The sequence below is a fragment of the Carlito syrichta genome, unplaced genomic scaffold (genome assembly GCF_000164805.1).
Source record: "Carlito syrichta isolate Samal-C Ts95f unplaced genomic scaffold, Tarsius_syrichta-2.0.1 Scaffold301811, whole genome shotgun sequence".
Taxonomy (NCBI): domain Eukaryota; kingdom Metazoa; phylum Chordata; class Mammalia; order Primates; family Tarsiidae; genus Carlito; species Carlito syrichta.
Window position 1 is genome coordinate 34,383 of NW_007245907.1, and position 12,356 is coordinate 46,738.

The 12,356-nt window shown below is 59.8% G+C and overlaps 1 protein-coding gene across 2 annotated transcripts in view; it reads right to left on the reverse strand.

Annotated features, from left to right (window-relative positions):
- Nucleotides 1-1,785: 1,785 nt before the first annotated feature.
- The window catches only part of PACS2 (phosphofurin acidic cluster sorting protein 2), a 37,197-nt gene continuing 26,626 nt past the window's right edge, over nucleotides 1,786-12,356 (reverse strand). Inside the window, exons 14-23 of one of the 2 annotated variants that reach the window (XM_021711010.1) lie at nucleotides 12,048-12,154; nucleotides 11,510-11,664; nucleotides 10,853-10,963; nucleotides 10,276-10,384; nucleotides 5,891-5,933; nucleotides 4,918-4,960; nucleotides 4,390-4,525; nucleotides 3,325-3,551; nucleotides 2,827-2,940; nucleotides 1,786-2,031 (exon numbers count right to left, since the gene is read on the reverse strand). In XM_021711010.1, coding sequence (XP_021566685.1) covers nucleotides 1,913-2,031; nucleotides 2,827-2,940; nucleotides 3,325-3,551; nucleotides 4,390-4,525; nucleotides 4,918-4,960; nucleotides 5,891-5,933; nucleotides 10,276-10,384; nucleotides 10,853-10,963; nucleotides 11,510-11,664; nucleotides 12,048-12,154 — 1,164 coding nt within the window. In that variant the 3' untranslated portion in view covers nucleotides 1,786-1,912. Of the gene's footprint in view, nucleotides 2,032-2,520; nucleotides 2,941-3,324; nucleotides 3,552-4,389; nucleotides 4,526-4,917; nucleotides 4,961-5,890; nucleotides 5,934-9,534; nucleotides 9,568-10,275; nucleotides 10,385-10,852; nucleotides 10,964-11,509; nucleotides 11,665-12,047; nucleotides 12,155-12,356 lie in introns of those variants that run through there. The other variant, XM_021711011.1, reaches the window with a different exon arrangement.

The window sequence follows — 12,356 nt, forward strand, 5'->3', positions numbered from 1 at the left end:
CTCTGAAACCTACTGAAGATACAAAGCCAAACCAAGGATGTTTCCACCTTCCCTTCTTGCCCAGTGTAACCCCTAGGAAGGACAGTGGAAGGGCAAAAAGCAGAGGCTCTGCAGCCCAGTGCAGGGGCTAGTGGGACAGAGGGAGAGGCAGGGTCCCCGAGCCTGCTTCTGAGTAGACTGGGCAGAGGCCATTGGCCCAGGCCCACACCCTCACCCTGGCCCGCAAGGCAGGGCAGGGCAGGCCTCCTCTCCCACCTCTGCTCTGGCCCCTGGTGGAGCTGGAGGCCTAGGTGTTTCGGCAAAGAGGTACCTGGATGGGAGGGCCCTCTGCCAGACATCCTGCATGTGGACCACCTCTGGGCCTGAACCTAATGGGTGGGGGCCATGCCCCAGGCCCCTTCTGAGTCCCAAGGCGTGGGCCATGGACAAAAGCACAAGTTCAGCAATCTGAGGGGAGGGCAGGTGGGTAACAGGGAAAGATGATGGGTCATCACTTGGCCCAATGAGTTTGAGAACCCTCTTACTCTGGCCCTTGGCCCACCCTGTTTGGCACTGTTTTCTGAGCGCAGCCCTTTGCAGCTCTCCTTCTTAGGACACCATGTCCAGAGCCCCCAAGGGCCACCCATGTCCCTTGGAAGGCCCCAGCCTCCAAGGGCTTGGGAGCTGGGTGTGCCCTTCCCATGGAGGTCCTGGTGCAGGTCTGTCAGGAAAGAAGAAGGGAAGCAGGCCTGAGGTGTGATCAGACGAAGACCCTGGCTGTAGATCAGGACACCCTGCTCCTGCTGTGTGGAAGGCAATGCCACCGAGGATGGGACCCCCAACACAAAACACTGCTCTCAAGAGTGCACCTTATAAAGGGCTCCTGGCTGCAACCATAGCTCCAAAGTGCTGAGTCTGCTGGTCAGGCCAACCCGCTCCAGCCTTCACTGGCCACACTATTGCTGCAGGGAACACATACACATTCACCAAAACCTGAGTCTCAACCCAAGTACCCACATGGCTGGTCTTGGACGCTTCTGCTGGGGGTGGGTCCAGAAGGATGAGGCAGAGCAGGCAGGAAAAGGGCTTGTGGCCTCTGCCTCAGACCTGCCCCAGCAGCATCTCACCGTTTCCCAGGCTGGACTCTGGGACTCTTGCTGGCTGCCTGGGGCTGTAGAGGCCCCTGTGCTTGCTAAGTCTGGGGTCAACAATAACACCCAGCAGCCTGGCATGTCTCAAGAACAGCCTGAGGACACTGGATGGGGTGAGGTGGGTGGGTGGGGATGGGGTGCAGGGTCTGCTGGCTCTGCCCAGCCCCAAGGGGACTTCAGAAGAGCAACGTCTGTTTGGCAGCTACATTATAACATGTATTTAAAAGCATTAAAAATATCTGCTACTATAAAACCTCCGCACGAGGCTAGAGCTTATTGGGAACCACGAGTGGGCGGTGCCGGGGGCATCTCAGGCAGGCAGGGCCTGGAGCCCTGGGCTGATTGGCCTCTGAGGCTTACTCAGGACACCCCAACAGGGGCCCCAAACTCCGTGGCCTGCACACAGCCCAGGCTCCCTGAGGAAGCAGGTCCTGGCCTCCGGGAAGGACAGGACGCAAAGACAAGATCACCCTAAGCATATGGGGCTCTGGCAGCTCCTGAAGCCAGGGCACCCTCAGATTCTCAGCTCAGCACCATCTGCCTGATTGCCCAGTCCCCTGCCAGTTCTGGTTAATAAGCAGAGCGGTTACTCAGCTCCCAGCGGGGAGCTGCCCGTTAGTTCTTGGGTTGTGAGGACATTCATACGTAAGACTGCTTCTCTTTGCGTTTAAGGGTCTGTCTCTGTAGTAAACTGAAATGTTAACAGAAATGCAGCAGGTGCCCCTGAGCAGGCCGTGGGGCCCTCTGCTGTTTGTCCTGCGTGGGCCCCTCCATGGTCAGGGCTAGAAAGTGGCCTTGGAGTGTCCAAAGATGCAGATGGGGAAGTGCTTCACGTGCGAGGACCACTGGGCGGCCAGCTGGAAGAACTTGACATCGCTGCACTCCACGCCATCGATGAGGACTGTGGGAGAGGGCTGCCTGACTGCCTGCCTGCCTGCCTGCCCGCTCAACTGCAGGCTAGACAGCCAGAAAGTGGCACACTGGCCCAAGGGAGGCACCTTCTGCTGCCTGCCTTTTCACAACTCAGAGCCATAGTGTGTATGTGGGGGGCGGGGCTAGCGTGGGGGGTAGGCAAGTGGGAGAAACAGGCTCCGTGGCCCTCCTTGTGTGCTGCTGGTTATCCCTGCTTCTACCACAGTGGTGTGCGGTAAGACTCCGCAAACCCAGAGACCACCCTCCATCGGACCCCCCCACCTTAAAACAAGTCACGTGGGAAGACAAGGCTGTCTGGCCTTGAGGCAATCAGACTCGAGCTCACAGAAACAGAAACGGCTTTGAGAGCTCCATTTCTGAGTTGGCTACTTGCAAAAGGTCTTCTGTAAAAACACATTGAAATATACAAGCCAACTTGACAAAGCAGAAAGGACTGAAAAACGGTGCCTTAGTGTTTGAAAAGCGGTTGGCCGCACAAGTGTTGCGTCCCCCTTGGACTGCGTCATGCACATCACAGCAAACAGCCACCAGCCCCATGGGGGCTTTCAAAGCAGCCCCGAGACCGCCCTGCCTCCTTCCACGTTTTACACTTGGAACCCATAGGACCAAGGTGGTTCGGGCCCCAGTGTACACACAGAATCCCGCAGGACCAACATGGGCTGAACCCCAGTGTACACAGGGAACTCCCGGGACTGAAGTGGGCTGGACCCCAGTGTACACAGGGAACCCCCAGGACTGAAGTGGGCCAGGTCCCAGTGCTCACCCCGCAGCATGTTCTGCTGGTGCTTGGCTGTGCAGATAAGCCGGCTGATGCCCTCAATGCACTGGCTCTTGGACTCCACGTCCTTGTCCTTGGTTTTCTTGGGCAGAAACATCACTAGAGGAAAAGGGGCACTGCTGTCTCCCATCGCTCCTGGGGGCCAGGCTGGCCAGAGCCCCTGTGCCACGCAGGACAGGTGGGCAGTGGCTCAGAGCAGGAGGGATGGTCAGGGACTCAGGTGGCCTCAGACCACCTCAGCTGGGAGGCCTGGCTTCCCTGTGACCTCGGGCAGCTGCCCTTCTGTCTGCCCTGCCGGCCTCTACTGGGGCTCCAGTCAGACAGGGCTTTGCTCTCAGTTGCCCCAGGGCTCTCACTACTCACCACGGCCCATGCAGTCTGGCCTGCCACTCCTTTGAGGCCAGCCCTGGGCCTGCCTGACCCAATAGTCATCAGGGCTGTCCCTCTCCCACCATTGAGCCACTCAGCCTGTCCCCACCTCACCCTTCTTGTTCTTCTCCTTGGTGACCACAGTCATGGACATGGTGGCCGTGGCTGCAGCCTCGCCACTGCTGGGCAGCCTGCTGACCTGGAGGGACCGGAAAGTGCACTTGAGCGTGTTTTTGGCGGTGGGCAGGTCCTTCTTCTCCGCGTCCCTCTTCCTGTCTGTGGGCTGCGCTGCCGTCCAGTAGTCCACTTGCAGCCCCATCAGCTCGGCGCCGACACCCTGGCTGAGAGAGGCAGAGGGAGGTGCTCACACCTGTGTCCTCAGCCCTTGGGCCTAGTGAGGGTGGCCTTACTGTCCCTGTCACAGGCTGGGGTTGACAGCCAGCACCTGCCCCAACCTGCTGGCCAGTGGAGGCGAGCTAGGGGCTTGGAGCATGCCCAGGAGTGTCCTGGACAAACCACAGGGTGCCAGCAACAGGACAACCACGGTCTAGGCCTGCCCCTTGCTCGCCTAGCTGCCTCTGGAGTCAGAAGGACTCAAGAAGCTGGTCCTTGGGTCTGCTAGGGAGCGTCTCGATGCCGGGCCTGCTGGGGGTGCTGGCCTGGGGGTCTGTCTGCTGGGGAGCCTCCCGGGCGCTGGCACCACGCCTGATCTCCAATATACCCAGGGAGCTGTATTGTCTTGGTAGACTCCACGCTGGAGACCTCCGGGGCCTGGTGGGTTCAGCACTGCTGTCAAGGCTGACCCAATGAGGACTGTTTGGAGACCCGCCCCCTGCACCGCATACCCTCAGTTTGTCTTGTAAAAGACCAGATGTGCACAGAGCAGAGAGAGGGTCCTATATGGCACCCATGCATGTTTCCAGCATGGTCTCTGCCCCTGAGATACTCTGGAAAGACACCAGGTCCCCAGGCTCTGTGGCAGGAGGTAGCCAGAATGTCTTATGATGGAAGATGACCAGCCACATCCAGCCAACCATAAAGTCCTCAGCAGGACCCCACCTGTACCTGCCTGCAGGGATGACAGGCCAGAACATGGAGAGGTAGGGGAGGGCAACACCGTGGAGCAGCAAGCAGGGATTTGCGCAAGTCAGAGGGAGCTGGGCCAAGCAGGTGCCTTACCTGGGGGAGGACAAGCCTCCGCTCACCGATGGGGAGGAGGGTGGTGTGGGTGAGGCCTCCTTGGCTGCAGGAGATGTCGAGGGCGGGGTGGAGGAGAGCACAGCAGAGCCCGAGGGAGCTGCATCATCCGAGTCACCTTTGGGGAGGAGTCACAGGCGGGGTGAGCCCACCGGTGCTCTGCCCCAGGTGGCATCATGCCCTGTGGACTAAGACATGGCCAGAAGCCCAGGGAGCCTGGAGTCCCCAGTGGCCTGTGTGCCAGGCAGGACATTTTCAGAGTCTCCTCTCTGCTTGGGAGAGTTGCTATGCTGCCTGGCCTGGACCCTTGTGAGACAGCAGCTAGGAGGCTGCTCTCCCACCTGAGCAGCCCTACAGTGGGGTGGAGAGTGGCTGCTCAGGGGCCTGCAAGGCTGGTCTGGTCTGTGAGACTGGAGAGACAGTGCTCCCTGGGCTCAGGGTGCCCGCCAGGACCCTGGGACCACCCCTCCCAGGGGTCACTCACACAGAATCAGGGTGGGATAGGGCTACCTGATGTGGCTGAGGATGGCTCCACAAGTCCAACTTTCACAACCTGGAAAGCAAGACGCTGGCTAGTGGTGGTGGGATGGGTCAGGTCCCCAATCATGGGCAGTGCCAAGCTTGGAGCAGTCACATGGGGACTGACAGTGCTCAGAGACCTTGACTTCAGCAGGAGGGCAGCCCTCTCCCTGCGGTGACCCTTGGGGTAGCAGCAGGACCAGGATGCTGACAGGAGGGACTTGAGCAGCCAGGGCCTTGTTTGGAGGCAAGCACTGTTCCTAAACTTGTGTGGGCCAACAAGGCCAGGGCCCCAACCTGCCAGGCCCAGCATATCTCAAAGGAATTCCCATGACAGAGTGGGACCTCAGGCACCCGGGACATTCGAGTGCCCGAGAGCTCGGGGCACTCTCATCACCACAGAAAACTCTTGGAAGGCTGCTCTAGACGAGTTCCTTCCTCCCAGAGATGTTGGTCATTGCTTTGGCTGTTCACCAAGGGCCCAACCCCAGCACAGTGCACACAAGGGCCCCAGTTCCCCACAGGCCTCACAGCAGATGCTTCAGCTGGAGGGAGGCCACATGACAGAGTAAACAGGCAGGCAGAAAACAGTCCAGGGAAATGGGCTGCCAGGGAGATGGCCTGGTCCCCAGAAGCATGGGATTGGAACCTGCACAGCTACAGGACTAGGAGGACCGAGGCACCCTTCCACCACAGGCAGGTGGAGTCTCCTCTCCCGAAACTCAGGCTGGCCCAACGTCCTGGAGCCCAGGTGCTCGAACTGGCTCCACGACCCACCCGACGGTGTTAGTGTTGGCCTGGGCAGAGCTAGGGAATAAGCCTGGTCATGGCCCCCTCAGATGGAAAGGAAGTGTGCTTCAGGAAGACAAAGGGCAAATCACCAGATCTGGGAGGAAACTTCCAGAATGTATCAGGTCAAGGCATCTGACAGGTTAGTTAACCAAGGAAAGTGGCTGGTACTCACCCCAACGAAGGGAATGAACTTCTGAGATGACTCTTCATCAGGGCTAAGAGCAAGGAAACAGACAGTTAGGCTCTCCTCATGCACCCCGTCCACGTGCATGCAGCTCAGGCAGCATGGTCCTCCTGGGCTGAGAGGCTGGTGGTAGTCCCAGAGCCAGGCCTCACTGTATAGCCCTGCCCTAGCTGGCTCTGTCCAGTGCATCCTAGCCACTCCCAGTCCCACTGTCTGCCCCGGCCTGGCCTCTGGGCCCAGACACTTGGATCCTTCCAATGTGCCCACACTAGGAGGGGCAGGCAGGCCTCTGTGCACCAGGGTGTGAGGCCAGCAAGGAGGGCGGCCACTGTGCGAGGAGGTCTGAGAATGCAGCTTCTCCATTCCAGGTGCTTGGCAACCTGGATGATATCAGTGCCAACAGAGTCCAGGCCTGTGGCTGTGGTGACAGGTGGCCTGCCATGTTCTGACACAATGACACCCAAGCCTGCTACAGGCTGGTCCCACACCTGTGTGCTGGGCCCTGCATGACATGCTCAGCGTGGGTGGAGTTCTGTCTGGACTTGGCTCTGTACATTTGGCAGAAGTATGGCCTCCTTGGAGGTCTGGTCATGGCCCGCATCCATGGGGAAGATGCTGGGGGTCCAAGGGCAGAAGCCTAGGACTTCTGAGAGGACCCATCACCATCCTTTCCCAATGCTATGGCCCAGGTAGGGCTGTCCAGTGGCTCCTCTTGTGGCAGGCTCCTCACAGACCATCCCCACTACACCTGGGCTGTGGCGGGAACTCTCCCACGAGACAAGGCTAGCTTGGAGAACAAGGCTCCTCAGCTGCTGGAAGGGTGTCTCTTTCCAGCTGGCCCTGGGTAGTGGGCCAGTTCAACCTCCCCTCCTTCCTTCCCTGGCCTCAAGGCTCCTGTGTGGCCTGCATTTAGGGACAGAGGTGTTCACCCCATGTCCTTGGCATCGGCAACTGAGCCATCTCCCGGGCCCGTTCTCCTGGCTACGTTTTTTCCATCTCATTTCCCCAGTGTCCTGAGGGAGGAGACTGCACATGCACAGGGTGTGGATGGAGCACCAGGGACAGGCTAAGGGACAATCCTGCTCCCGAATTCCTGGCCCTCCCTTGGAGTGTCATCCAGGACAGGGTCACTTGGAGAGTCCTCTGCAGGAAGTAGGCCTGGCATGCCAACTCCTAGGACCAGCAACCCTCCCAGGAGTCCTTGGGGAAGAGGCTTGTGCCTGGTGCTGCCACAGTGTTCCACAAGTCCAGCAGGTGGGCTGGGCTGGGGCCAGCCTGGAGTCCACACCCAGCGAGCAGTCACCAGAAGCCAATCCCAGCAGGTGCCACCTCACCTGTGGTCACTGTAGCACTGGTGTGAGAAGTGAGAAGTCAGCAGCCAGCAGGGCCTGTCCTCCCTAGACCCTCTGCAAAGGCCTGGCAAATGCCTTGGAGCAGAACGACCTGCAGGTCTATCTGCCTGCTGCAGATACCACATTCCTAGGCCTTGCTTCATTTCTAGGAGAGCTAAAGGAGCTTTCCCTCCTCGTGTCCATCTGAGACAACACAGCACAACCCACCCTGTGCCCAAGCCTCAGCCTCATGGTTCAGGGCAGCCACTTGGCCCTTTGTCACCCTGGCTCTGTCTGCGGCCAGGCAGGCTGCCCAGGTGAGGCCATCAACATGGGGTCCTGCTGTCCTCTTCAGGTAGGTCTGGGCCTGGGAATCTCAGCGACACCACATCCTCCCAGTTGTGGGAAGTCATGGGGCAGGTGGTGGCTGCTGGTCCCAGGCACAGGCAGCCCCAATCCCCAGGGCCAACTGCTCTCCACAAGCCAGACCCCTTGGGGGCCTCCCGCCCATGATTTGTTCTCGGGCACGCAGGGGCCAACTGTGGAGATCTCACAACACAGGGAGGTTGCTAGAACTCTCAAAGCCAAGCTGTGCCGCTGGGCCATGCAGACAGCAGCCAACACTGGACACAGACCGGCATGGCAGGGGTGACACTGGCTGACGCTGAGATACTCACCCTGGCCCTGGACAGAGAGGCTGCCAAGGACTCTGCACGAGTGCTCTGGGGCAGTGGCCAGGCATCTGAGGAGCACACTGTGGATGGCGGGGGTGGGCTGCGGTCTGGCTCGTGACTTGCAGCAGGCATGGGGGCACAGATGCCCCAGGCTGTGGCTGACCTAAGAGCCCAGCCCGCTCTCACAGGTGTCGCTTTCTAGCCACAGTTTCCATGGGGAAGAAAGAGCAGGCACCCTTCCTGCAGATGCTGTCACAGGGAGCCCAGCTGGAGTGGGGTTGACCACATCAGGGTAGTGCCGCTGCCGCCACACCCAGCCTCCTAGCCAACTCCTCCTTTAGATGGAACAGGCAGCCTCCCCATCAGAGCCAGCAAAGGCTGACACACTGCTCAGGGCCCCACCCCAGGGAGCCGGTGTCACCCCTGTAACACGCAGGCAGGGGCAGGAGGCACAGGGCGCAGGAGATGTCAGGGCCTCTGGAAGCCCTGCCTGCGGCTTCAGGTGAACCCCCCGGGAGGACGACAAGCTGGCCCATGGCCCAGGCGAGCGCATGCTGCAGACCCTCGTGCCATGGCTGCAAGAAGCCCAGGGTCAGCGGCAGAGGCCCCACAGCTGGTCTTTCTTGCCCACTAAGGCTTGTTTAGCAGATAGATATGAACTCTCAGCCCCCTCTTGTGTCTCCTGTGTAAGCCCTGGCCTGCAGTACTCCCAGGAGGTCCAAGCCCCAACTGCCTTGCACTGGGGTGGAGGGTGAGGGTGGGGGCACTTTCCCAGGGCAACAGATGGCCAAAGAGGGCAGAAGACATGGAGAGAGAGCTCCATGGGCTCCATCTGGACGTGCTTGGCAAGGAGGATTACTGACTGAGGGGCAGCTCCTGGGCCCGGGACTCAGCCAACACATGCCAGGTTAAAGCAAGGAGCTGTCTCTGTCTGGGAGTCTCAGGGGTCTGGCCACTCCCCAGTTAAGTCTCAGAGGACAATGGAAGGACTGTTCTGCAGCTCTTGGCTGGACCCAGGAGCCAGGGAGGCCTCGGGAGGTGGGGAGGCCCTAAGAGCAGGACTCTGCAGCAACCACAGTACTGGGCAAGCTCTGTGGTCACTGGCCTCAACGTCCTCACATGGAAGGCTGTGTTAACATCCCTCCCAGGGCTGCCGGAAGGCTAACAGACATGAAGTACTAGGGCCCCACTGGCTGGTTTCTCGGTGTCTGTGACCCATCTTGCTCCTACTCTAAAGAAGGAAGGCTGACTTAACAGCCGAACTTTTCGGAGGGCTGAACAGAACGCTGGATGGAGGCAGGTGAGGGGAGGCCTGTCCAGCTGGCCCTCAGCACACATAGGCCCAGCTGGGAACAGCAGGACCTATCTGCAGCTCTCCTGCCTCGGTGCGGGAGGCTCGGCCCAGGGACAAGGGTTCATGTCTGCTCTTTAGCCCCAAGAGACCTCTGTGGGGCCGCCTCTCCTTCCCCATTGCAGGCTCTGGCTGGGCAGCTGCCAGCTCTCAAGACCCAACTCCCAGCCCAGAAAAAGGGCACCAAAACAGTGAATGTGGACAGAGACTCTGCTAAACAAGCCCTAAAGACCAGCCTGGCAAAAGACAGGGTTGGCGCAGGCTTGAGAGCCATACCTTAGGGTAAAGTCAAAGTGAAAATGCTTTTTCCTTTTTAGAAAGCCATCAAAAGAGAGAACACAGACACGTTACAACACCCTCAGAGGGTGTGCTCAGGCCCTGCCCTGGAGCACCGTGACTCCCAGGGTCCTATGACTCCGTTGCTTGCTTGAGGCAGCAGCCAGGAGCGAGACCATGGAGCAGCCACAGAACCTCCTGTGCAGGGGACAGCCTGCTGCCCCCACTGGCCTTGGTATGCCCACAGCCCTGACCTGAACCCCATCATCACTCTGGGGATGGCACTGATGAGCTGACAGCCAGAACTCAGGGAGCACCAGGGGGGCAGCAGTCCTCCCCCAGCCCAGAGCCCAAGTGTGTCCTGCCTGGGCAGATGAGGACATGAGCTGGCCCTACCCACGGGTCTGAGGCCAAGGGACTCTAGGTACTCTGGCCCAGTAAGCCCAGGCGGCATAAGGAACAGGTTCTGGAACTGAGGGGCTGGGTCACTGCTACCACAAGGACCGTGTTCTATGAGCCATTCACCATGCAGGATTTCAACACGCACAAAAACACAGGTTTGACCACACACCACCTGCTCTGACCGGGGGCAACTGGAGTCTCCTGCCACCAGGGCAGCCTGAGAGCCGCCTGGCTAGCTTGGCAATGGGCAGGGGTGCCACAGGGGGTGTGGCTGATGGCGGCTGTGGTGTCGCCGATGCCTCCCCAGGGGCCCCCTCAGGCCCAGGTCCCCCACGTTACCTCTTTTGCTTGTAGGTCAACATGGCCTCTGCAATGGGCAGCTGGTGGGCGCAGTTGGCCCCAGCAATGTACTGCGTGATGCGCGACACGATGTCCGGCGTGTCCTGCACTGCACGAGGAGGAGGTGGCGGCGGGTCGGCCGCAGTGGCTGGGTGAGGCTCCAGCAGGGGCAGAGTGGGATGAGCCATGCTTAAGCCATGCTTAAGCCTTCTCACCCCAGGCTTCCTGCACCCTGGTCCAGCCAGGCTGTGCTGGTCAAAGCTGAGAGGCCCTGCGCCTTGCACCCATGGCAGTGCCACGGCCGGGCAGTAAGGCCTCCCAATCCCTGTAGGAGGCCTCCCCGGGTCCTGTGCCCTGCCCCTTCCTACATGGGCCCTGAGTTGTGCAACAATCTGTGGCTTGGGGTGGGGAGAGGGAATCACCCAGCTGAGGCTCCACAAACTCGTCTACTGGCTTTTTCCTGAGCCCAGGCCTGAGGCAGCATGGGGGAGATCTCAGGAATGAGGGTGAGGGGTCCTCCTCCCATGGAGGTGGCAGTGTGGATGCGAGTGGCCCTCCCGCATGGCCCGGGCCTCACCCGCGCTCTGGGCTTCCAGCCTGTTGAACAGATCTTTCCAGGCAAGGTCCTGGAAGAAGTTGTGGTAGCGGTAGTCGACAGAGCCCAGGTACCTGGCCACGGGGTGGGAACCTGTGCATAGGGAGAACATCATAGCCAGGCCCAGGGTCTTGCGGCCCCTCCCCACAGTGCAGGAGCCTGGCCGGCCTCCCAGGCATGCCCAGCTCCAGCTTCTGTTGCCTCCAGCACCCTGCCCCGGAGGACGGCAACACCGAGGAAGGAGTTGAGACCAGGACCCATGGCCCTAATTGCATGGTGTACACCAGAGAGCCCCACTTCTAGGTCTCGCTACTTGCCAAGAGGTCAAGGCTGGGTAGACTAGTATCATAATAAAAAGAATTTTTCAAACCAAAAGAACCAACACAGTCCAACTCCACAGGACCTAGGGGATTTGAAACTGACATCTCCTGGTGACACCCAGCTCAGCTGTGTCGGAGGCTGACAGCTATGTCCTGACCTGGATGGTTGTTCTAGTACAGTCAAATTAAGTCTTGCTTAAAACTAGCAGAGAGCTACTGCATCACACAAATGGGGGAATAACAGACGCATGGCACCAGCGCCTCAGTCCCACAGCCTTGAGACCCCCAAGCGGCTGTCTTGGCCGACCCAGCTGCTCACCCAGTGGGATGACGAGGAAGCGCATGTAGCCAAGCCAGTCGGGGGTCTTGTGGGACAGCTGCTCCACGAAGAGCCGCAGAATGGCACTGAGGTAATGCTGTGCCCCAGCCACTGCAATCTTCACAGGAGTTGGGGGCTGGGAATTGCAGTTGCAGCTACAACCAGGTGGGCAGAGAGGAACAGACACCTCAGGGGAACTGTTCTTGGTTCAGGTCCTCTCACTGAGCCCAACCCACCCTGATGGAGCTGCCCAGAACAGGAACACAGGTAGCAGGTCCCAGGGCTGGGGGATCTGTCTGGATGAGCCCAGGCTGAGGGTCAGCAGCTGGGGCTGGACCAGGCAGCTCCTCTGGTGGTGCAGTATCCCTGCCCAAAACCAAGGGAAGACTAGACCGGAGGAGCCTGCTGTGGGCCTGCTGAGAACCAGCACAGAGCCAGGTGGTGGACAGTCCTGGGGCAACAGGCAGGGGTTGAGGTGCAGGGGCTCGACAGGCAATAGGGCAATGGTGCTTGGTATTGGGGAGGGGCACAGACTCACTATCTCTGTATCCGTGAGACGATGGTGCTGAAGGCCGCCTGGACATCCGCAGGGGAGCACGTGCACACCACCGGTAGTGTGTGCCTCTGCAGCACATCTGAGAGGAACTGGGCAGGATGGGGAGATGCTGACCTCAGTGGGGACTGGAGGCTACCCTGGAACCCACACATACGGACAGACCACAAGCAGTGCCAGCCCAGGGCCCTGGGAAGGACACCAGCCTCTCACTCAGTCACATGCCCAGCAGTGGGCAGGGGCAGGAATCCACTTTTTTTTTTTTTTTTGAGTTGGAGTCTCACTCTGTTGCTA